Below are 24,584 nucleotides of genomic sequence, written 5' to 3' on the forward strand. Positions count from 1 at the left end.
GAGACCCATTGTAGTTTAGTCCGCAGGACTTTTTTAGGCCACGTGAATTATTGTTCCATGAAAATACAGTGAACAGAAAGTACCGGGAGGTTGAATCCCGTGCAGCTGACTTGAATCTCACTGAGCTGCCCTTAATTCTCCCGCCATGCATCACATTGCTTGTTGGACTGTCTTTTCTTTTTTTTTTTTTTTTTTAATTTTTTTTTCAACGTTTATTTTTATTTTTGGGACAGAGAGAGACAGAGCATGAATGGGAGAGGGGCAGAGAGAGAGGGAGACACAGAATCGGAAACAGGCTCCAGGCTCTGAGCCATCAGCCCAGAGCCTGACGCGGGGCTCGAACTCACGGACCGCGAGATCGTGACCTGGCTGAAGTCGGACGCTCAACCGACTGCGCCACCCAGGCGCCCCTGGACTGTCTTTTCTAGATTTTACTTTTCATTTTTTCAAACATATTTTTGCTGCCTTTTTTCCCTAGGCCCTTCTTAAAATGTCTCTTCGTCAATTTTAAGAGATCGTCATTTAACATGAGTGTGATCTTCTTAGAACTCGTATGATGGCCAGTAGAAGCAAGGGATTCTAGCTTCCCCCTTCTTTCCCAAATCCCAGATTCTGCATCCCAGGATCATTTCACATTTCTTCATAATCCATTCTCCTGACCATTTTACCTAGCCAACCCTTGCTTATTTTTGTATCCATGTAATTCCTTGCCTATTCTTAGGCATTCTAAATTCATCTATAACATAAGGATAATGTTTCCTGTCCTGTCTGCATCTCATAATTTTGGTGATGTTCCGTCAAACCATGTATAGAGAGAAAGCACTTGGAAAAAGTATAAGGAATGATGAACACAGACAATTATAATATATTTTGCTTTTGAAAAGCCTACCCTGTAGAAATGGAGCGAAATAATCAAGATTGGTCAGGGAGGTGGAGATTTAGATATTCTGGACTTATTTGTTGCTTATAATATGTAAGAGATACTAACTATATAAAATAACTTAATTGGTTACTAGATCAATTAATTTATTATTATTATTTTTAAAGTGTTTATTTATTTATTTTGAGAGAGAAAAGGAGAGAGAGAGAGCGTATGTAAGCAGGGAAAAGGCAGAGAGAGGGAGAGAGAGAACCCCAAGTGGGCTCCAAGCTGTCAGCACAGAGCACGATGTGGGGCTCAAGCTCATGAACCATGAGATCATGACCTGAGCAGAAATCAAGAGTTGGACACTTAACTGACTGAGCCGCTCAGACGCCCCCTAAATCATTTAAAAATTTTCTTTTTAACGTTTATTTATTTTTGAGACAGAGAGAGACAGAGCATGAACGGGGGAGGGTCAGAGAGAGAGAGGGAGACACAGAATCTGAAACAGGCTCCAGGCTCTGAGCTGTCAGCCCAGAGCCCGACGCGGGGCCCGAACTCATGGACCGCGAGATCGTGACCTGAGCCGAAGTCGGCCGCTTAACCGACTGAGCCACCCAGGCGCCCCCCCAAAATCATTTTAAAAGAGAGAGTTTATGTGCATATTTTAAAGTAATGTGCTCTTCTTACCATAGACTGACATGGGTGAGTGTTGCTTAAACACAGCGTTCATGTTCTCTGTGTTTTCCCCTCACATCTCCCTGGTTTCTTTGCCTTTACATGCCTGGCTGCCGTCCTACAAAACCGACACCTTCAGGTCTTATTCTGGACCCTGTGTTAACCTTCTCTTGCAGAAGTTCCCACATTTTTCAGAATAAGAACACATTTTAAAAGTGTTCACTCGTTTTGTGCAGTGCCATGATGATAATGAACTCCTGGCATCCACTGACTTGGAAAATACCCAGTGAGAAAAGGACATTCCAAACTCAGTAAAACTTTTAAATGGAGTTCTATTTAATCGATCACAATGGCATCCAAATGCTTTTGGAAAATACACAGACATGTCTGAGGCGTTATTCCATGTTTATGAACACTCAGTACATATTTGTCAAATGAATGCATGGGTAGGAAGAGAATGAAAATTTGCAGGCACTGCTTGTGATATACATGGATTTGTGACCCTTTGTCATAACTTCATTCCCCAACTCCTGCCCCGGGGAGCCAGAGCTCAGAGTTTAGAAACCACTTGCATGGGTTCCCGAATACCCAGCCTACCGTAGGCATGCAAGAATTGTGTACTGAATGGCAATGGATGAATGCTACTTGCCTCCCAATTAGGTTACAAGTTTGCGGATAGCAGATACGTCATAGGCCCTTCTGTGTCCCCAGCAGAGCCCAACATTGTGCTGAGAGAAAGTAGCCTGCTTTCAATAATCAACTGATTTGATTAGCATCCCTTACCATCATTTCTGGAAGAGCTTATCAGGTTAAGCTTACAGCTAAAATGTAAACTATGTAGAGGGAACATACATGCTTTTGATATCAGAAAACTCCTTGTGTTTCTCTGCAAGGGTAAGTAAGAGAAGCCATGGAGTCAGGGAAACACAAGGCAATGGGAAAGAGCCCAAGGACGAAGCAGTGTGGCTGGCCCCAAGGGAGGGAGAGCATCTGGACAGTGGAATAGAAACTTCACCCTCTGAAGCTTCAGTCTCCTGCTGTGTAAGGCCTCACCACAGAGCAGGCAATATGACCAGAGCACTGTCCGGTGGAGGAAATAGCAGAGGGGATGGTTAGCTCCTTACACCTTGGGGTGGAAGGTGGCAAAAAGCAGTGAACTTACTCATAAATCGTGAACTAGAGCATATTAAATATTTTCATGGGCACCCATGACATAGAGATTTTGTTAGAGGAATCACTCACCTCAGCAACGCTGGGTAGAGCAGCCCAATCATCGTGAAGAGAAACTCTTCATATGGCTTCTTCTTGAAGGCTCCAGGGTCACAAAGCACTACGGAAAGAACTAGCCGCTTGCACCCTAAGTCTGGTGGCCACTTCACCTTGCAGCAAAGGAAGTGAAAGTGTCCAGATGAAGAGGAAGAAGGTCAACATTCTCTCTAGGGGGGAAAAATGCAGACATAGGCTTTTTTTTTTTTTTTTCGAGGGGTGGAGGGTTCAAAAGTGCTTTGATTATAGCTATATATCTATAAAGACAAACAAGAAATAATCTTTCTTATTTCTTGTTTTTCCTCAGCTGATCCTGAGATCTGAGGCCGGATTTTCATAGCAGAGCAGCCTGGAAAACAAATTACCAAAGGGGAAAAAAAAAAAAAAAAAAAGGAGAGAAATGATGTTCCAGCTGCTTTAGGTTACTTTAATTTTTTTTTCATGTGTCCTGGCTGCCTTGATGTTCCTGACCTCAGTTATTTCTGTTGAGTTGAAATCGTTGGGTGAACTGGATTCCCCCAATTCTAGACGGGGCCTTAATTGTAGTGTGGTCCAGATTCCCAGTCTTGTAGCTGTGCAAGCTGAGGTACGGTGATGTAATGTACCATGTCACAGGTCCTTCTAACCCATAATGTCACACTCACCATGGTCCAACACCTTCCCCCAAACTAACCTCTCGAGCAGAAGTTCAACCCACGCACAGCACACCTGTGACCTTCTTAGTCTTCCCATCTGTCCCTCTTCATCAAAATGTGTGTCAGCCTGATGGGACATTCTGGCTGGAGTGGGGTCTGTTGGTTTTGGAGGGTGGATGTGTCTGGAATGCAGTCAGGCTGGGCACCCTGGGATGGGCACTGGGCTGTGCAGTATATGAGAAAGAACACATGCTCCAGAGCTTGACTGCTGTAGATGTCCTCATCCTACTACTCAATAACCGTGTGACATTGGCAGGTTACTTAACCCTTTTTTTGGTCTCAGTTTGTCCATCTGTAAAACAGAGATAATGGTACTTCTTTCCGATGACAATTACAAAGATTACATAAAATCATATATGTCAATGGACAGATGATTGACACTAGGTAAAGGTTATTATTATTTTTTTATTACATATATTATGAGTAGATCTTCACCTGTAGAACAATAGCCATGTGACAGGATTGTAAAACTTAAGTGACATTGAATGTATGCTTAATGGAAGAAAAGGGATGAATGAATTACTTGTGTGCTCTTGGGCAAGACACTCCACTTTCCTGGCCCTTCCTAGCTCCTCTTAAGTAACACCATGCAGATCATGGACCAGCTGGCCTTGCCATAAAGTGAACAAGTTGTTATGTTCATCCTGGGCTTTGTGTTTTTACCCCAGAAATCCCCATGTCCTGGGAAAGGACAGATAGACTGGGATGGTGGTTACCCTGGATCTCTGTGACCCTTGCTGTGTTCCAAGGCACACTAATGATCAACCTTTTGGGCCTCAAGATGCCCTGTCCTGGGTCCCCCACCCCACCATATCATCTGGGGTTACATCAACTAGGATTACTCCATGTGGTCTATCATCCTCCAGCAGATGAACCTACACTTGATCACACAGGGATCATATAATGAGCAAATTGTGTTGAGAGCCTTCGGCGGGAATGAGTAGACATGGTACAAGGCCACCTAAGGCCCAGGCATGATGTCATTCCTGCCTCATTCTATTGGCCAAAGCAAGTCACAAACCCCAACCCCATTCAAGAACTGGAGACATAAGCTCTTCCTCTTGGTACTGTGAACATAGATACAGGGAAAATAATAATTACAGAAACATTTACCAATTACCATAATGATCCAGAGCTTGTATTTGGTACTCCAATTGGTACAAGATGGTGGCAGATCAAGACAAGAAAGACAGAAGGAGGCCGTTTTCTCTTCAAGAGACTCAGGAACACTGTGAGAGAGCCAGGGTGGCTCTATCTAAACTGACTCAATTCTGGAAGCAAAGTGAGATGCATTGGAGGAAGAGGCTGTGAAATGCCTACAGACTCTACTTAAATTTCCTCCAAGTTAGATGTGGTGGTGCATGATTTGCCCACACTCTCATCCCTTCTACCCTGGAAATCAGCATTGTTCCAGAGGACAGCTTCTCCATCCTCCTCCTCAGAGAGCAGAGCAGACCCTCTCTTCCCATCCCTCCTCCACTAGAGACATGTAGTGTGGGTGAGAACTAAAGTTAGGTTGTTTTGAGCCTCTGGAGTTTGGGGTTGTTTGTTACTGCATCATTAACTACCCTATCCTGACTAATAAACTATTTAATGAAATACCAGTCCTGAGGAACATTGTGTAAAATAGAGTAAAATATTTATGTAAAAATAAATTTGGGGACAATGAGAAAGTGCCAACTTTCCTTTGGTATTTGTTCTCCCTTTCTGCATTTTTTTGGTGCTAGAACTCTTGGAGTTTTGGCCCGACACTTGGGCACCTAACTAGAGACTGTACATCCCTTAGCTTCCTTTGTATCTGATTGTGTCCATTTGGCTGAGTTCAGGCAGGTGGGATGTAAGTACAAGTGATGTGTGTTAGTTATCTCCTTAAAGAGAAACTTCTTTCCCTGGACTCTCTCTCTATTGTCTTTTTTTTTTTTTTTTTTTGTCTGAGACATGGTAACCACTAGTGCCATCTTGGAGTCCATGTGTTGAGGATGGAAGAGCCACTTGTCCTGCCTTGGTCCACTCATCTTTGTACTGATACATGAAAAAGAAATTAACTTCTATTTTAGCCACTGTATTTTAGAGTATCTTTGTTATGGCAGACTAAGGTGTACCCTAACTAATATCAGGCTGTATCTTCCCTTTGGAGATTAATGGGGGAACTCTATATTTTAAGTTTTTGAGGTGTCCTACTATTTCAAATCTTATTTACTGAGGGAATCCCCTTTTTGTGGGACATTTGTTGATAATTACTTATTTATATCAAAAAGACAACTTTAAAATAAATTTGTTCTTTGGAGAGTGTTGGAATAAATTCATCCTGGGAACCAGGGGCAACTATGGAGTTATCATTCCTAATGGCAATTAATAAGGTGCATGACACCATCCACGTGCAGCTCCAACTCAGCTTCTATTGCTTTCTTCCTGGAAAAACAGCCAGGTAGTAGAAAAAGCAGGAGCTTGGGTAACAAGCTTAGACTGGAATTAAGACTCTGGTGATCTTGGGCATTCTTTTCACTTCTTCAGGTCTCTGTTTCCTCATTTGTAAAATGAGGATACCATTGCCTACCTCACAGGGTTGTTTGGATCCTGCATATTACGGTGCCTGGCAGGTAAGTGTCTTCTTTGTTCTTCCTGTTCCTTTCTGCCTCTCTTCACTCTTTTTCTGCAGAGACCAGCATGGTGTGCAGGGCACAGGAGCATTTAAACATACTTACTGACTACCTTTTGCTCATGAAAAATTTCCATGAAATTTCTGTGAGGGTTTCACAATCTTTTTAACAAAGAAATTCACTCTCAGGCCTTCTCTAAACATTCCCCTCCCAAGTCAAAGTCAAAGTCAAGATCGGTTCGATGAATGCTTTTCCTTATATTACCTGAATTCTGAAAGGGGCCAAATTTAAAGCAGGGTGGGAGAAGGGGAGGGGAAAGAAAGACAATATCAAGCAAGGCTTAAAAGTCACAGGGAAAAGTATTAGCTCCTTTTGGGCTACTAAGTAGGATACTAAGGAAGAAAGGTGACTTGTGTCCTCATCTTTCAAGTATTTGAATGGCCATGGGCAAGTAGTGAAGAATCAGATCTGCTTGTGGTTTTTCTAGTAAAGCCTGGATGATGCATTAGAACTCAAGTTAATTAGGTGTATTTCAAAGTCAATGACTTGGCAGAACTCTCCTTAGTTTCAGGTCTGCAAATTAAGGGGAAAAGCAATAAAAAAAATTGATCCAGGAAGACTCTTACATTGGAGACTCCATGAGGGTAAGGTTGGTGCCTTCTCTTCACTCTTCTTCTGCAGAGACCAGCATGGCACTCAGGGTACAAGAATCATTTAAACATATTTGCCAACTGCATTTTCCTCATCTGCAGGGTCAAACTTCTTGAAGGAAACTTTTATTCATTAAGAATTTTGGGAGTATGAGCATCAGAAACCAACTCTAGCTATTTCAAGGATAGACGGAACTTATCTGAAGGATACCAGGGAAGCTCATCGAATCTGTAGAACAACCAGGCTTTGAGAAAAGGAGAGCTGAGGTAACCCCAGAGACCTCAGCAACAACAGCCACCGGCCAGCTCTCTAGAGTGCCTCCATGGTGTGAAAGGGAGTATGGTTGGTCTATTCTCAGACAGGGCCAGTGGAGCAGGAATGTTGGGAGCCCATGCCTGTGATACAGAGGGAGGTACTAGAGAATGGAAATTTAATGTGAACCCAGAAGCCGCCCCCCCCCCCCCAGAGCTGTGTGTTAAAGGCTTTGGATGTCAATTATCTTCTGTGCATAACAAACTATCGCCAAAGGGCTTAACAGCAACCGTTATACTTGCTCACGATTCTGTAGGCCAGCAATTTGGGCTGCGCTCAGCTGGGTGGTTCATGTGTTGGTTTCACTTGGGGTCATTCTTAGGGCTGCAGCTACCTGTAGCTCAGATGACGCTAGATGGTCCAAGAGGGTTTCACTCACATTTGGAAGTTGGTGTTCATTACCAACTGGGAAAGCCTGCTGATATTCCATGTGACTTCTCATCCTCTAGTAGGCTAGCCTGCACTTCCTCATGTGGTTCTCTCAGGGAAGGGATAGGGAGGTTAGGAGCAAAGGGCAAGGGCAGACAGGAAAACAGATGGCTCCACACAAATTTGGGAGGATCAGGAGGCAAATTCCTAAGGGGATCAACGTTCATCAATATCTATTGTATGCCAGGCCCAGCCCAAGGCACTTATCAAAAAGATCCCATTTTCCACCCCGGTAGTCCAGTGAGGTAGCCATGATTACTTACCCCGTTTTACAGATGCAGAAAGGAAGCAACTTGCCTGAGGTCCCAAATCTGGTAAGTGGCAAAGTCAGAACTTGAATTCAGATCTGTGTCTTTCAAAAATCTTTGTGGTCTCTGTTCCCCATGGTACTGTTGGCTCTCTCCTCAGGGTGGAAGGTAGCTCTTGTGCCTTCATTTGTCCACTAACAAGAGAGAAGGTGGGAACTCTGGGTTGGTAGCTGAGCAGGAGAACTGAACTGAGTAGGGAGGTAAGCAGGAAAGGGGGAGTGTCAAGGAAGCTTCAAGTACTTTCACCTCCTTTGCCCAAGCACAGGGCGTTCTTTGGGTTATTGTTTATAAATTGGGGCAGTTCACCCTATTCTCTGAACTTGGTAAGTGCATAATTACCATCTGAAAGTCTGACAGTGGTTGGCAAATTCATTCTCCTTTTTTCAATTTCTCAAGTTCCATGCCCTCAAGAAGTGAACATGGATACAACATGCATTAGTAATTATGAGATTTGGATATGAATTCAGAGTAATCTGGGTTCAAGTCCTGGATCTGCTCCTTATGAGCCATGTGAGCTGAAACGTACTTAATTAAAACATTAAGATAAGAACTATATAAACATGTGGGGTCATTGTGAGGATTGACTAAGATAATATATAGAAAACACTTAGCCTTGTTAATGCAATAAGCATTCATTAAATGCTGGAGAAAAATTGTTCTGGCTTAATCATGTACTAGCTATGAGATCTTGGTGCAAGTTTCCCAGTCAGCATAGGCTGGACTACACTGCTATAACAACAATCTGAAAACATCAGTGGCTTTCCACACAGTGGAGAAATACTGCTGGCTCACACTACTCGTCCACTAAGGATTGGCTGCAGCTTGGTTTCTCCACCTCTCTCTGGGACCCAGGGCAGCCTCTCTCTGGAACACTGCCAGCCTCTGTAGCAGATGGAAATCGCGAGCTGGAAGACATGTGTCATCTCTGTCTACTTTTCATTGGCCAACTCAAGTCATAAAGCTACTCCTGAATTCAACAGTGCAGGAGTGGAAAAGTCCTCCTACAAGAAGGGTAACCAAAGGAAGAGAAATTATTATCTTTTATCATAAAATTATATGATTTACTGACTATTTATCTTGAGCCCTACCTCTCTGTATTGTTTGGCATGTAATAGGCATTATTGAATGAGAATATTATCATTACTCCATCAAGTGTTCTTAGGCCCCTTCTCTCAGTTTGGTCTGAAGAAGTTTCAGATCCCAAAAAGTCCAGTTGTGCCTTATTTAGCCCAACATCTGGAGCGACTCAGCGGTACCACATATTTGTTCCTAAATCACTGAATTGCTCACTGAATTGGCTGCCAAGCTACCTTTTCCAGACAGGAGAAGAGGAAAAACTTACTTGCAAAGAAAAATAGAAGGTTCCTCTTGGCCAGGCTGAGGCCTCTTGTGGAAATCAGCCATAATAAACGGAGAAGATTTGTAACAATGAGGATACCCCAAACAGAGTTAAGTTGAATTTCAGGGGATTGGCAGGGTAGAGCTGGAGAAACGGCTTTGCATCAGAAGGCTATCATCGGCTGGCAGTGTGATCTCAGATCAGATCCTTCACTTCTCTGTGCCTCAGTTTTCTCATCTGTGAAAGGGGGTGATGATGAGAATAATGACTATCTTTCACTGAATGGAAATGAGAATAAATGAAATAATATGTGTGAAGAGTTTTTACAAACTACGGAAGCCATTCCATGATGGTTTGACAAAATGGCTAAACAAACCAACAAACAAAAGTTAAATTGAACAAAAATGTGACATCATACACAAGATCTGATTATAACAGTAATTTGGTAACAGGTATGGAGATAGTTGTTGAGGCCCCAAAGCATGAAACATATTCCCAGTTCTTAAAGATCTTAAAAAGGCTGTAAAGAAGACAAAGTTATATTACTGAGGCGTTTGATTTACTGGCAACCATCTTATGCTCTAATTCAGCATTACTCATGGCTGACTACTTTTCTCTCTAGAAAACTGGGTGGAGTGTGCAAACACAAAGACAGAGCATGGCCTTCTGGAACAAAACAAGATGTCCCGAGTCTTGGGGTGAGACCAAGAGATCAAAGGCCAGGTGGGCTGCTTGCTTTGTTTCTTGGGTGCCATTTGGTATCGTTTCCGTATTTCACTCAGTCAGCGTTGCTCAACTTCCACCCTCTCCATCATCAAAAAGTATTTTTAGTCCTTTTCATTACAGGAAATCTTTGGCATTGCTCTCAGGGTTGGTCAGATGGGGGAACATGAGTTTTCCATTGTTAGCATGTCTGTAAATAACAGCTAGCAAATGCATCTTTACATCTTAGAGGGCATCTTTACTCTCATCTAAAGCTGCATCTCATAATGATGGGGACTAGGTCCCCCATCGGTGGGGACCAGAACAAAGTGCAAGAAGGTCCTTCACTAGTGTGACACTGGTCACCTCCCCACCAAGTAGGTGGCCCCCTAAGAACTTTTCCCTCCCCCTCAAAGACATTCCCAGATCCATCATTGTTCTTGTCCCTATTATTTACACTGCAAATATCTAATCATGTAGTACTTGTTCTATGCCAGGTACCGTTCTATGGTACTATGTGCTCAAGGTGTGTTAACTTATTATACTGTCATAACAACCCTATGAAGTAGGTACTTCTTCGAATCACCTTTTTCCAGAAGGGGAAATTCAGACACAAAAAAGGTTAAGTAGCTTCTCAAAGGTTGCTCATCTCAAGCTGTTATAAAGATTAAATGAGTTGGTGTTTGTAAAGTGCTTCGCACAGTGCCTAGCACACAGTAAGTGTTCTACAAGTGTTGGTTAAGTAAATCTGAAGAGTTCAGGACAGAGTCAGACCTCAAGGAGCTGAACACATTTGCGGCATGGCTGGGGGCTAGAGCCTGGTTTTTAGCCTCAGTTCTGTCTCTTTCTTGTAGGGAGATCTTGGCCAAGATTGCTTAGCCGGTTAGAACCTGTGGTCCTCATCTGTTGAATGTATCTGATGATGGGGTAGACCTTTCCCTGGCGAAAACATTGGTGGCTATGTAACATATGACAGAAAGTGAAGTTGTAAGGAACACAGCTCAAGAATTTACAGTCAACATCAAATATTTAGGGGTGAAGGCCTGTTTGTGCCATGGAAGAGTTTCCCCTATTGAATTCATAAAGGGGCTTATTTCCTAGGCAGGAGATTCCCTAGGACCTCATAACCCAGAGGTGGTGATAACAATAAAGGCATAGTTCAAGGGCATAGAGAGCAGAATTAGTGTGGAAAAGTTCTTGAATGTTAACTGCAATAGCATTTGACAGGCCAGAAAGCCTAAATTCTCTTGGGGTCTTGGGGGCAAAACTGATGTTGAAAGAGCCTGGTGAGGTGGACAGACCTGGTAGAAAAGTGGAGAGGAAGTTGATGAGGAAGAGCCAGCCACTAGAATGGCAGAAGCGTGGATTCCCCAGTCACCCATCTCGAGTGTGACATTGGCTATTGCAATTACCTCTGGCAATAGGTAACACTGAGTCCAGCCCCTCTATCATCTCATTTCAGAGGCACAACAGAAGTTAACTGACCCCCTTTTCACCCCTGCTAGATTTGACAGATGGTTGAAGGGAGGCTGAGAGAGGTTAAGTGGTTCCTCCACCTTGCCTTCTCCCAACCTTGAAGTTGGGAAGTATTTGAACTTCGGGTTCTGAGTTTTTCATACAGACTTCTTCTCAGCCCTCCGCAAATTCACGTGATGTGAACTTTTCCATTTCCCTTCTGACTTTGGAAAAACTTCTCACTTCCTTCTTAAACCTGACTCTACAATATCAGCCCTTCTTGAAGCACTTCCACAGTGGGGGCCAGTGGGGAGAATGTGTCCCCCATGCCCATGTTTCCACAGAGAGAGGAACTTCCACTCCACTCCCAGGACAGAAATATATGACTGAAACACTTCTGTCACTCTCCATCTTCCTTCTTTCCTCCTGGAAATAGAAGTAACTTTCTCTGGCTGGTGAGGTTGGGGAGGGGTCTTCTCCCGAGGGGGATGTGGGGGCAGTAACAATTATTGTTCCCCTTCAGAGCAGACTGGTCTCCCGAAGCAGCAGATCTGTGGGTCAGGGCTCTGACCAATCTTCTGGGAGGTGGTTTATCCCAAGCTCTTCAATCAGAAAAAGATATTCAGAATTTCAACAAAGTCTGAGAAGCCTCCACATTCTCCAGCGTGACTGTCAGAAACAATGCTGCTTTCACTATTCTGACTGAGTTCTTTGTCTATCTGTCATTTGAATCTGAACCCAGAGAGGGACCAGCTTGTGTTTAATTGTCACCATTATTGTCTGCAACACCAGATGCTTCGGTTTCAACATTGGGTGACTTTCTCCTTCTCTTTGGGTACCACTGTGAGTGTGTGTGTGTGTGTACATGTGTGCTAATTTTTAATAGTAGTCCTCAAGATATATGCAATTCTGTTGGATTCCTTTGTCCTGTCCATAGTAATTTACTATTTAGTCCGCAAACATCTATTGGGTATTTGCATTGCGCCTGGTTTTGTTCAAGGAGCCAGGGTTATAAAAATGAAAGACCCATTCCCTTCTCTGAGGACCTACCAATCTGGTGGGGAGGCAAACATGCAAACAGGCAAATATAAAACTTTGAAATGGTTGCTGAAGTGGAAATGTACTGAATGAAACAATGAGCATCAACAAGGAGGATACAGACAAGAGGCCCTCATGGAAGAGGAAGCTCTAAGCAGGGAGGTGAACAATGAGGAGGAATTGGCCAGGTGGCCAAGTAAAGAGAGAGGCTCCTTTCAGGCCACATACTAAATTATGGGATACAAGGAAGAATGGGGTGGTCAGGAGCCACTCTCAGTTCCCCGTGGCTGGAGTTGAACTGCCAGGTGGAGAATTCCAAAGAGCTGCAGAGAGAGGGTGGGGCCAGTTTGTCAGGCTCCATCATTCCCTGCTAAGGATCTTGAACTTTATCATGTGAAAAAGTGTTTCTCAAACTTCCTTGATGATAAGCGTCACTTGGATGACACTTGATAAAAATTTGGATGCCCCAGACTCACTCCAGAACTGATAGAGGACCTTGGGATCAACTAGCAAGCACCCTGGTGATTCTTAGAATCAGGTACGGTTTGGAAACACTGCTGAACCATGGGTTTGGGGAAAAGGACTGGCATGGAGAGAATTGCATTTTCATGAAATCAGTCTGGTACATGGAAGATGCAATGGAGGCAGGGTAGCAAACTTGAAGGTCTGGTGACAGGTGGGATGATGAGAACCTGATGGGGGGGAGGGCACAGTGGATGGGAGTTGAAGAGGACTTTAGAGTACTAACCTAGCAGTGTGTCAAATTCATGCACTTTCCTCTGAAATGAGTGAAGGAAAAGTATCTTCTTGATAACCTGAAGCTTTAATCCCCAAAGTGATGGTATTTGCAGGTCATGAGGGTAGGGTTTCCATGATGGGATTAGTGCTCTTTGAGGAAGAGATACAAGATAGTTTGCTGTGAGGGCAGAGTGAAAAGGCAGCTATATTTCTGCAAGCTAGGAAGATGGCCATGGCCAGAGCCTGACATGCTGACATCCTGATATAAATTTCTGTTTGTTGAGCCACCCAACATATGGTATTTTGTGTAACAGCCTGAACTGACTACTATGTTACCTAATCTTCTTTATTAACTTTGTACCCCTCTGGGTAGCAGGAAAAAAAAAATGTAGAAAAAAAATCTAGTAATTTCCATATGATTCCCCAAAATTCTATGTTGCCAGGGCGTCACTCTCTTCTTATCTTTCAGCAGCATCCAACAGAGTGGACCATGCCCTTTCCTGCAAACACTTTTTTCTTGCATTCTTTTACATCACATCCTGTAAGAGTTGTCCACCATGCTTGTTCGTGCCCACCATGGCCTCTCCAACTTTATCTTTGGTTGAATGCTTCTCTCACATTTTACTTTGACTTTTGAAATCTGTCTTAGATCCCATTTTCTTTTACATCTTCTCTTGGTGACCACACGTTTGCTTTAAATACTATCTAAATGTTGATGCTTTCCAAACCTCTTTCTCCACCACTGGCCTTTCCCAAACACTCCAGACTCATGGCCAACTGCCTGCTTAGTGTCTTCCCTGCATGCTCAACAAACTCTGCCTGTCCCCAGTCTTCACCCCCCTCAGTCAGCTGTCTCAGTCTCTCCATCTTGGTACAAGGTGCTACTAGCTTCCCAGCTGCTCAAGTGAAACCTAGGCGATTTCCTTGAGTCCCTCCTCTGTCCCTTAAATTCCATGTCAAATACATCAAGAAGTTCTGCAGACTACTTCTGAATATTCCTCCTTTCTCCATGTCCTAGACCCACTGTTCTCAGACTTGATTATGCAACAGGATTGTCTGGGTGCCTCATAAAAAAACAAATTGCTGGGCCTCATCCATCCTCAGAGCTTCTGAATTAGTAAGTTCAGGGTAGGCCTGAAATTGACGGTTCTTCCAAAGTTCTCAGAAGATTATGCCAGCTATGAACCATACGCTGAGAACCACCATCCTATAATATGTCATCAACTTACCAAGTCTTCCATTATCCCTCACCTGGACTATGGAAACAGTTTCCTAATTTGGATCCATGTTTTTGCTCTCATTCTTATTCACGGACTTTTTTCATGTTTTCTGTTTTCACCGTCCTTTTTAAAAATATCCTTCTAATATTTCAGAAAATTCCAGCCTTGGAAGCTCCACTGTCTAAAGTCAGAACCTAGAAAACTCAAATTCCTAGCTTCCTTTGCAACGAGGATGTAAGCTGGTGACCCAGGCTTTGCCATTCAGAGACTTTGATTCAGTGGTGAGAAGACTGAAAAAGGAAGGTCTGTGCAATGTTTTTTATTTTTGGAATCAGAATAGGCAATTGACTTGGGGGCCTGCGAGTTTACACATGCTCCAGAAAAATCTATGAGCTGCCCAACGTGTTTTTTAAAATAAAATTCTTTAGAAGAAATAAATTTAATAAATTAATTAAAATAAATACAGAAAATGAAAATAAATTTCTTTCTGTTATCCAGCCAGGGTCAGCTTTGTTATTTGCACCCAAGAACTCTAAGTGATACACCTTTTTGGAATCTATTCTCCGTTCAGTAGATTTCACACACTGATCTGTTTCAGTCACATTTGAGGACAGACCATGTCCTCACCTTATTTCTCAAAGCCCCCTGGGACCAGTCATTTTTCTGTGACTCTCGACTCATCTTATACTACTGTCCTCCTCGCCCAATTTGACAGAATGTCACCAGCCATTGTTTATTTCCTCAAACATGTCGAGCTTGTGACCACCTAAGGGCCTTTGCACAAGCCGTTGCTTCTGCCTGGGTGCTCTCTTAGAATCATCACATGACTTTTTGTTAGTTATTCAGAACTCAAGTTCCTTGATATAAATGACATCCCAACAGAAGACTCTTTTCTAACTACACAGTCTAACGTGGCTTTGTCTTCTGCAGAGCGATAATCACTCTTTGATATTTTTCTTACTTGTTAAATTGTTCATTGTGTACCCCTTAAAGAAGATGAACCGTGAGAGCGGGGTGCTGTATTTGCAAAGATTTTCTCCCCATCGACCGCTTGTCTTTTCATTTTCTTAATGATGTCTTGTGAAGGACAAACGTTTTTCAGTTTGATGAGGTTTGACTTATCAATTTGTTCTTTTAAAAAACATATTTATTTTTTATTTATTTTGAGAGAGAGAGTGTGTGAGCGCAAGTAGGAAAGGGGCATAGAGAGGGAAAAGGAGGATCCCAAGCAGTCTCAGCACTGTCAGCACAGAGCCCGACTCAGGGCTGTGTGAGAACTCAGAACCGTGAGATCATGACCTGAGCTGAAATCAAGAGTCGGACATTTAACCGACTGAGCCACCCAGGCGCCCCTCAGTTTGTTCTATCATGGATCATGCTTATGATGTCATATCTATGAAATCCTTGCTGAACCCAAGGTCTTAAAGATTTTCTCCTGTGTTATCGTCTAAATGTTTGATTGTTTTAGCTCTTACATTTAAGTCCGTGATCAATTTGAGTGGATTTTTTTGTGGATAGTGGGAGGTAAGGGTCTAATTGATCTTTTGCCTGTGACCCTCCAATTGTCCCAACGCTGTTTGTTACAAAGGCTATCCTTTTTCCAAAGAATTGCATTGGCACCTTTGTTGAAAATCAATTGGCCATCGATGTAAGAACAAATATAAAGATTTATTTCTGGACCCTCAATTCTGTTCCATTGACCTGTATGTCTGTTTAGCAATTTGCTTTTGTATCATTTGTCTCTTGCATCTTTCTAGAATTTATTGTGGTTCGTTGCATGAGGTTAGGACCAAAATGGAGTTTTTTTCCCTCAAAATGGCTAGTGAATATCTTGGAATTGTTTATCGAGTAATCCTTTCCTTCTCCATGGATTTGTTATGCTTGTGGTTAAATGGTTAAAATGGTTAAATGGTTAAAAACGTTAGAAACCTCCTCTATGTTACCCTGACTCACCCCATCTCTCCCTATCCAGCATTTAGAAGCCCCTAATCTTGGATTCTGTTTAACCAAATGACAAAAATGGCCCCTGTCTTCAAAAGAGCTTATGTTGGCAAATAGGAAGAGGACGTTGACATGTTAGAATAATAAACACGGAACAGATATTTGCATTGGGCCTCAGAGAGGGTTAGTCCATTTGTGCAACAACAGAACTGAAGGGATTCTCAGGGGACTTTCATGTTTACTTTGGGTGGGGTTGTGGACACTTAATCTTCAAGTCACCCAGCCCCTGCTCAGATTGTTTCTACCTGTTTGTCTGACACTACCTTAATCTTCTGGTTGTGGGGTTTTAAAACACCAAACAACTATGAAGTTCGGCGGGAAGTCTCTCCCCACTTCAGCTTAGTTTAAAAGTCCAGCATTTTCCTCAATGAAGATACTGAAGACATATTTGTAAAATTTCCAGAAGATTAAAGGCTGAGAGGAGCATCTTGGTAGGACGGGTGATCCGTTTTAAGGTTCAGTGGGTCTGGACAGACTGGAAAACACAGTTGAAATCAAAGCAATAAAAGGAAATTGAGAGGAATGTAAACTGTATTTTGTCTCAAAAAAAAAAAAAAAATCAATGCCAGAGTGAGGGAGTCTTAGTAAAAAGAATGAAATTTTAGTCTCCTGAAAGCTCAGTGTGGATGTATTGACTCAGGCTTGTTCTGTTTGCAAGGAACAGTAACATACGTGAAACTAAGGGGGCATAGAGAGGAGTTAAGGAATCAGTCACAGGGAAGGGACGCAGGGAAGGGATTCCAACCGCTCTGTGACCAGGCTGCCCCGGTCTGGCCCCGCTGGCCTATCTGGTAGAGCTGCACCTTACTTGGGTGAAGGTCAAAGGCACCATCACTACAGCCACCACCACTGCCAATAACAATAAAACAAAGGAAATGTTGAAAAACACCCCAAACTTGTCCAGATTTCCTAGGTCATCAGGCACTGGGCTTTTGGTAGCTCAGCCTAAGAATTAACTTATTTTATTCCTTTTACATTTTATCTGTGGCTATGCCTGTCCTGAGATTTTGAGGACAATAGCTACTTTATTTTTTATTATTTTTATTTATTTATTTATTTTGAGAAAGAGAGAGAGCACACGAGAGCAGGGAAGGGGCAGAGAGAGAGAGAGAGGCAGAGAGACAGGATCCCAAGCAAGCTTCACACTGTCAGCGTGGAGTTTAATATGGGGCTTAAACTCACCAACCGAGAGATCGTGATCTGAGCCAAAATCAAGAGTCTGATGTTTAATGGACTGAGCCACCCACGCTCAGCTCAGGCTGAGCACCCAATGGCTACTTTAGAAAGTAGGGGGCATAGAAATAAAAGACAGAATTGCTTTCCTCCCTCTTTCATTTTTCCCTCTATAAGGACATTAGAGCAGGGGCGCCTGGGTGGCTCAATCAGGTAAGTGTCTGACTTCCGCTCAGGTCATGATCTTGCAGTTGGTGAGTTTGAGCCCTTCATCAGGCTCTGTGCTGACAGTGCGGAACCTGCTTGCAATTCTCTCTCTCCCTCTCTCTCTACTCCTCCCCCGCTTGTGTTCTCTTTCTCAAAATAAATAAATAAACTTAAAAAAGATAAATTAGAGTCAATAAACCATTGGCAATTTTGTTTAAATATTGAGATGCATTTTGCAACTTGTCTCTACCTGTTATGGAAGGAATTAATGAAAAATTCAAATTTCAGGAGAACTTTATACTAAAAGAACCTTGTTATGCTAAAATACGTTTTTAAGATTTTTATACGTGCTGTGTTACAACCTTTTGAAATCTAATGCACAGTAAAAAGTTTATCCTTTCATTAAATACGTTTCTACAACAGTGGCCTTTGAATCTTTTTAGTGGTGAATTATTTGTTTAAATGTGAAATCCTAATGGTTATCTAGTGTTGTGTAACAAATCGCCTTAAACTTAGTAGCTTACAAAAATGACTGTAGTTTATTCATTCATGATCCTGCTCATGATTCATTCATGAGCCTCATTCATGATGGCTCAGGAAGGACAGGCTCGCGTCTGCTCCCTAAGTCCGATGGGATGACTCAGTGAGGGGCTTACGAGCGAGCCACTTCCAAGGTGGCTTCACTCTCCTGGGGGCACAAATCATGCAGGGCCCTGAAAGTCACTTAATGGAAGGACTTTGACTTTTGCTTTTTGTTGAGATGGGAAACCAGTGGAAGTCTTCGAGCACAACAGTGATATGATATAGATTGTGTGCTCACAAAATCAGTAAAAAGGGGGTGGCACCAGTTAGGAAGCAACTGACATAACCCAGGGGGAGAGATAATGACGGTTTGGACCAATGAGGCAGTAAGGGGAGCTGATGTGATTGGATCTGGGTTAATACTCATCTCTACTTCCTTCTGCTTATATTATGGCATTATTCTGACATAGGAGCTTAATTTGGGTGTAGGGTTTGAGGTAGTCATCAACTAGACAAAGGTTTCTTGAACATTCATTCTTCATCTCATGCTCTCACAGTGTAGAAAACCCACTGGAAACTCAAGAAGTAGCTGTAGTGTCGACCTGAACAATGAACTTAGCTCAGGTGATGTCTGAGCTCCCACTGGTAAAGATACTCGTCTTGGCCCCGTCCTCTGATAGGAATGGGACACAGATGAGCACCTTTCTAAAAATTTTTTTCCATGGGAAAGCCAGCTCTTCCCCAGCCAGGAGCCTCCCAGCCCCTGACCAGACTGCACTCTTGCAAAGGTCAAGAAGCGACCTCTTGGAGTCACCACCTTCCCCTCACAGCTGCCCAGGGCAGGCCCAACAGACGCGGGTTGAACTGAATCGAATCCCATCAGCCTTCACGCTGGTTGGAGTGCTGTAGAGAGAGATTCCTAAGAATAGACCCAATTTTTGGAGGCCTCCAAGTGCTGGCGTATCCTCCTGGGCTCCATTTGGCTTTTTTTCTTTTCTCTTTTTCCCCTCCGGGGAGCCCCTGTGTTCTGCAGCTGTTACATCAGCCGGTGCCCCAGCTGCCAGATGAGCAGAACAAAAGATGTGACTTGGTGACTATTCACATCTGTACTTCTCAAAAGCAAACAGAACAGATGCCCTTAGCAACGGGGCTCTCCGGCTCGGGGCAGGGGAAATGTACCCTGAAGGGGGAAGTTTCCCTTCTCAGAGCTGACAGAGCCACTTAATGATGGCAAGGAACATCACGAAACAGAACATTAAACTTTGATGGACTGCAAAGCCTCGGAGGTTTAAGCTGCGAGTCAACAGAGATGTTCTAATCTATATAAACACTCTGCATGCAAATTCTGGCACGGCTTTGGACCTTATTTGGATGGTGTTTTTCACTGCCTCCCTCAGGAGAGAGGGTTCTGAAGGCAAAAGGAGATGTTGTGGTTTTCTTACGAGGGTAAGGAGTGCTTCTTAGGAATTCCTGGCCTTGACCATCCCGCCTTCTGGCCTGTGCCCCAACCTGGCTCTCCTGGGTCCTACATTCATGGCTTCTTCCTCATCTCCACAGTGAGTGAGTCAGTCACTGAGTGGCTTCCCTGCCCCTGGCCTGGGTCACCTTCTCTCTGCTGAAGGCTTTCAGGCCAGAGCCCAGCTCTGAGTGACAGATATCAGAGTTGGAGCGGGAATATCCACTCAGTAGCAACAGCTGCAAGTCAAACTGGTTATCTACTGTGGGTTGGACACACACCCCTACGCCTTACCCTTTCATAGGATCCCCCGAGGTACAGACAAGACAACTGAGGCGCAAGGCCGTAAAGTCAACTGCCCTGATCTCACAGGCATCAGAGGCAAAGCCAAGACTTGCCCAAGGCGGTCTTGTTCCCAAGCGTGATTCCTAACCATCATACTCCCAGCTTGCCTGGCCTCTGGTCTGGAGGATGGAAAGAAGAGATGAACTGCTGAGAGGCGGTAAGGAAAGGGAAGCAGAGCTTTTCCCCGTCTACATTGTAATTCACTTCCGCCATCCTCAAATACTGCAAACTTATTTTTGTTGTTTTTTGTTGTTGTTTGTGCAGGGGAGTAGCACTTCGATTTCTGTCTGGGCCTCCACTTCTCTCCACGTGGCTCTATTTCTGGCTTCAGGGGTAGCACCTGACCTAGACCTAGCTGCTCGAAATGCTGGTGACTATCGCCTGACCAACTCAGGCCGATCGGAGAGGCGACAGATTGGACTGAGGGCTTCTGCTTGCACCTGCAGGGCAGCGGTCTCCCTAGTTTCTCACTAATTGTAAGTCAGGGAAGAGATGGCCTCGGCCGATGTTGGCAGCCATTTGGAGACCGTGAATAGAGATCCAGTCGGAGAATGGAGTCAACACGTAAAGTAGAGCCAAGTCAAGAAAGTGACACCAGAGCCTGACCTCATCCTTTGAGCATCTGAACCAAGCCATGCACTCCTCAGTTATGTGTGCTCATAAAATCTTATTTTTGCTGATGTCAATTTGGGTCAGGCTTACTCTTACTTGTAACCAAAAGAATCCTAGTGGATCCATTAAGCCTTCAGTGAATGTGTGGTTTGTGCCACAGCCTGGGCTATAACTGAGCAATTAAGAAGGCCCTGAGTCTATGCGGGGAACTCAAGGGCTTGGGCAGAGCTGTGGCAGCTTGGGGCTGTGGACCCGGGCTCTGTACTGTACTGTGATAACAGTACAATAAACACTTGTGCACCCTTTACCAGGTACCAAGTACTGTTTCAAGTGCTTTTATCCCTATCAGCTAATTTAACTTACCATTATCTCCACTTGTTTTTTGTTTTTTTTTTTTTTTTAAAGATGGGAACCGAAGGCACAGAGAGGCTGGAGAACATATCCAAGATCACACAGCTCCAGAAGTGGGAGTGTGGTGGTGCTGGGTTCCAAATGCTGCAGTCTTGCTCTGGGCATGCTCTCAGTATTCTGCTCCACTGCCTGTCATGACCAATGGCAAGGGAGCAGAGGTTCCCAGTGCATTCACAGGAGACAGGAACATTCTTGCAGAATGCAGTCTCTTAAAAAAAGAAAAGTCGTATACTTTAAAAAATGAAATACAGAAACAGGAGTGAAAATTCAAGGACATTTGGTTAAGAAAATTCTGAACCACACAGCTAGAGACAAAGGCTCTCATTCCTTTGGTTTTTCCCTTAGACTTACTGATTCCACACTGAGAGGAACAGAAAACAGAGGGCCATGGACAGGCACCAGCTTGGCCAGCTCTGTGCAGAGCCACTGCTTTCTCTGTTTGCCTGTCTGTCCCTGCCTCTTGTCTCTAGGGTCTGCCCTTTGTAGACCCTGGCAATGGACCACTGAGCACTCCTCAGTAAGCCCTATCTACCCCAGTTTTAGAGGGAGCCTCCTCTACAGCTGGAGGGAAGGCCTTGGCCCAGCCCTATAGTGACCTGCCCTCACCAAGGCTCTGACTCTATCCTGCCTCTGCAGCTAGTAGATGCTAAGTGCTGAATAATTAGAGAGGGGTGAGCTTTGGGCCCCTGCTTTGCTCACCAAGGCTTCCCCATGCCAACCTCCTCATTGAATCCTAGGTCCCCTTGTTCCCAATAACCAAAAACTGCCTTGTGTTGAGCTCAACTATGTGCCAAGCACTGTCTTAAGCACTTAGCATGCACTTACTCATCAAAACAATCTTATAAGGGAGGAATTATTATTATTATTACCATGTCTCAGATGAGAAAACTGAATCTCTAAGAGACCCTTTGAGGGCACACAGCTGGTATGTGTTGGAACTAAAGACTGGGGGATGGTTCTCTACAGGTCGTGCACACACCCCTTGGGTACTGACTGTCTCCCTAACTTTCTGCTGCTGTGATGTGGTCCCTCCTTCTGGAACCACAAGTGTTGGCAGTTTCCTGAATTGCCCCTGAACTGGCCCAGCCCTTTGGAAGGGTTGTTGGCTATTCCCCCATCATCCCCCAGCTTAGATTCAGATCACCTCCCTCCCCCAGCTTAGATTCAGAGCAATCTTAGGTGGTCCTAGTTATCTCCAGGTACATGCCTGGCACTTCAGGAAACCATTAAGTCTCACAATATCTCAAATCCTGCTGCCAGGAGAGGCTGTGCTGTGCCCTTGAGTTCTTGCACTGTTCTCTAAGGTCAGTGAGTTTAGCCCTCAGGCTTCATTTCCTCTTGTCTTTTGGGGCAGGATCGGGGCATAGTGGAATAGGAGCAAGCAGGACTGCGTCTAGGATTCTCTCCTAGTGTCTGTGAAATGGCTCGTGGTGCTCCAGATGGGTCACTAACATGAGGTGGCCTCTGGCCCCAGCCTTGGAGCTCACTCTGAACATGATGGTTTGTACCTCTGGAAAGACTCAGAATTCCAGAGCAGTGATATTTCCTTGGCTGGGTTTGGTGGGGATCAGTACTTCCAGCCAACTCTTGATTATCTGTGTGAGAAGGGAGAGGATAGACCATTGACATTTCCAAATAAACCTGGAACTTATTCTGGCCAACAGCTCCAAGAGTCCCCTGCGTTGGACCTCTTTCCAGAGCATCTACCAAGAAGTCAGATCTATGGACTTGGCTTTCAAATCCTCTCCTCTTTTCTTCCCTCTCTGTTTTGCTTTTTTTTTTTCCCTCTCTGTGAGACAGAGGCCCCCAGCACTGAACAAGGAAAGAGAGGAGAGCAAGAGGACGGATGTAGCAGAGTTCTCTGTTGTAAATAAAGGAAAATCGAACTCAAACCGGCTCAAATGGTGGAAGACATTTATTTAGTTATATGAATAACTAAAAAGTCTGGCGGTTAGGATGACTTCAGGTAGGGTTAGCTCCAACAACTGAGATTACCAGGGCCATATTCCTCTCCTTCTGCCTCACACATGTGGGCTTCATCCTTAGATTTCTTTTATATGGTAGTACCTTGGCAGTTATAGCAAACAAGCTATGCTCTCATGCTAGCAAAAAAGCTATAAAGTGTTAGACCTGATGCTCTTGGAGGTAAGATATCATGTCTTTTAGTAGCTCCTATACATGTTTGAGGAATATCACCCCCTCATTGGCTTAGACTGAGTTATATGATCTTCCCTTAACCAATCGTGTGCAGGAGGAGGCTTTATCCTTATTGACTTAAGCTAGTTGGAGTCTATCCCGGGATATGGATAGCTATTCCATCCAACACACATGTACTGAATACCCAAAGAGGAATCAGGGTACTGTTGGCAGGAGAAGGACCAGATGCTGGGAAGGCAATGGGTCAATATCCATCAAACTTGATCCACAGACCACGTTGATGGCACGTAGGAAACAGTTTGACCTGACAGTGAAATGGGATACACACTTTTCAAAGCCCTTCTCCCTCTTTTCCTTTATTAAATCTTCAGGACAATCTGTGCATCAGCTGCAATGGTCATACATGATTTTCTATGTTTTATAGCTAAAAGGAGGCTTAAAGAGGTACAGTGACTTGCTCAAGGTCACTGGCCGGCTATATTTGGCAAGACCTGGACTTGAACCCATTCTCTTTCTCTCTCCATCGCACTCCAGTGGGAAGCTGGCAGCTGGCACAGTGGGGTGAGCTCACTGAACAATGTCATCATCTACATCTCTACAAATAGATTTAGTTAGAGCGAAGAAAGGTTTAAGGGTTACAGACTGGTAGTTCAAACACAAAGGTTACTAGACCATGTGAGGTGGGGCTAGCAGAGAGTCTAGAATAGAGGGTGTGCATTAGGGAAGGTTCGCCAAAGAAACAATGGAAAGTTGATTGATTGATGGATGGGTGGATTTTAGGAATTAGCTCACACAGTTATGGAAGCTGAGAAGTCCCATGATCTGCCATCCGCGGGTTGGAGAACCAGGAAAAGCTGGAGGTATAATTCAGTTTGAGTCTGAGGGCCTGAGAATCAGGGGTTAATGGTACAAATACTGGTTTGAGCCCAAAAGCCAGAGAACCAGGAGGCCCAATGTGTGGGGGTAGGAGAACATGGATGTCTTAACTCAAGCACAAAGAATTTGCTTTTCCTCCACTTTTCTGTTCTATGCAGGCCCTTAACAGATTGGATGATGGCCACCCGCATTGGTGAGGGCGAGCTTTACTGTCTACCGATTTGAATGCAAAACAATTCCAGAAATATGTCCACAAACCTGTCCACAAATAATGTTTTACTTGCTATCTGGGCCTCCTTTATCCCATCACAGGATGAGCAGGACACATGCATTAAAGTCAGGGGGACAAAATTTCCCTCAAATTGTATATGTCACTGGAGGTCAAACTTGGGTGAGATAAGATTCCAGGGACTTGCAAAAGAAGAGAGACTTGTAGGGAGAAGCCTGTGCCTTCTCTGGCCAGCTGACCCACCCAACTCCACAGTTACTCCCTTCTGTCCTGTCTGCTTCTCCAGCTACACCGGTGGGGGA

General features: G+C 44.0%; 1 protein-coding gene across 2 annotated transcripts in view; it reads right to left on the minus strand.

Annotated features, from left to right (window-relative positions):
• The window catches only part of RBPJ (recombination signal binding protein for immunoglobulin kappa J region), a 220,675-nt gene extending 217,767 nt beyond the window's left edge, over positions 1-2,908 (minus strand). The window contains exon 1 of one of the 2 annotated variants that reach the window (XM_045474326.1): positions 2,783-2,908. In XM_045474326.1, the coding sequence (XP_045330282.1) occupies positions 2,783-2,814 (32 nt within the window). In that variant the 5' untranslated portion in view covers positions 2,815-2,908. The remainder of the gene's footprint in view (positions 1-2,782) is intronic. The other variant, XM_045474331.1, reaches the window with a different exon arrangement.
• Between the last annotated feature and the right edge of the window lie 21,676 nt (positions 2,909-24,584).

This window comes from Leopardus geoffroyi, chromosome B1 (assembly GCF_018350155.1).
Source record: "Leopardus geoffroyi isolate Oge1 chromosome B1, O.geoffroyi_Oge1_pat1.0, whole genome shotgun sequence".
NCBI lineage: Eukaryota > Metazoa > Chordata > Mammalia > Carnivora > Felidae > Leopardus > Leopardus geoffroyi.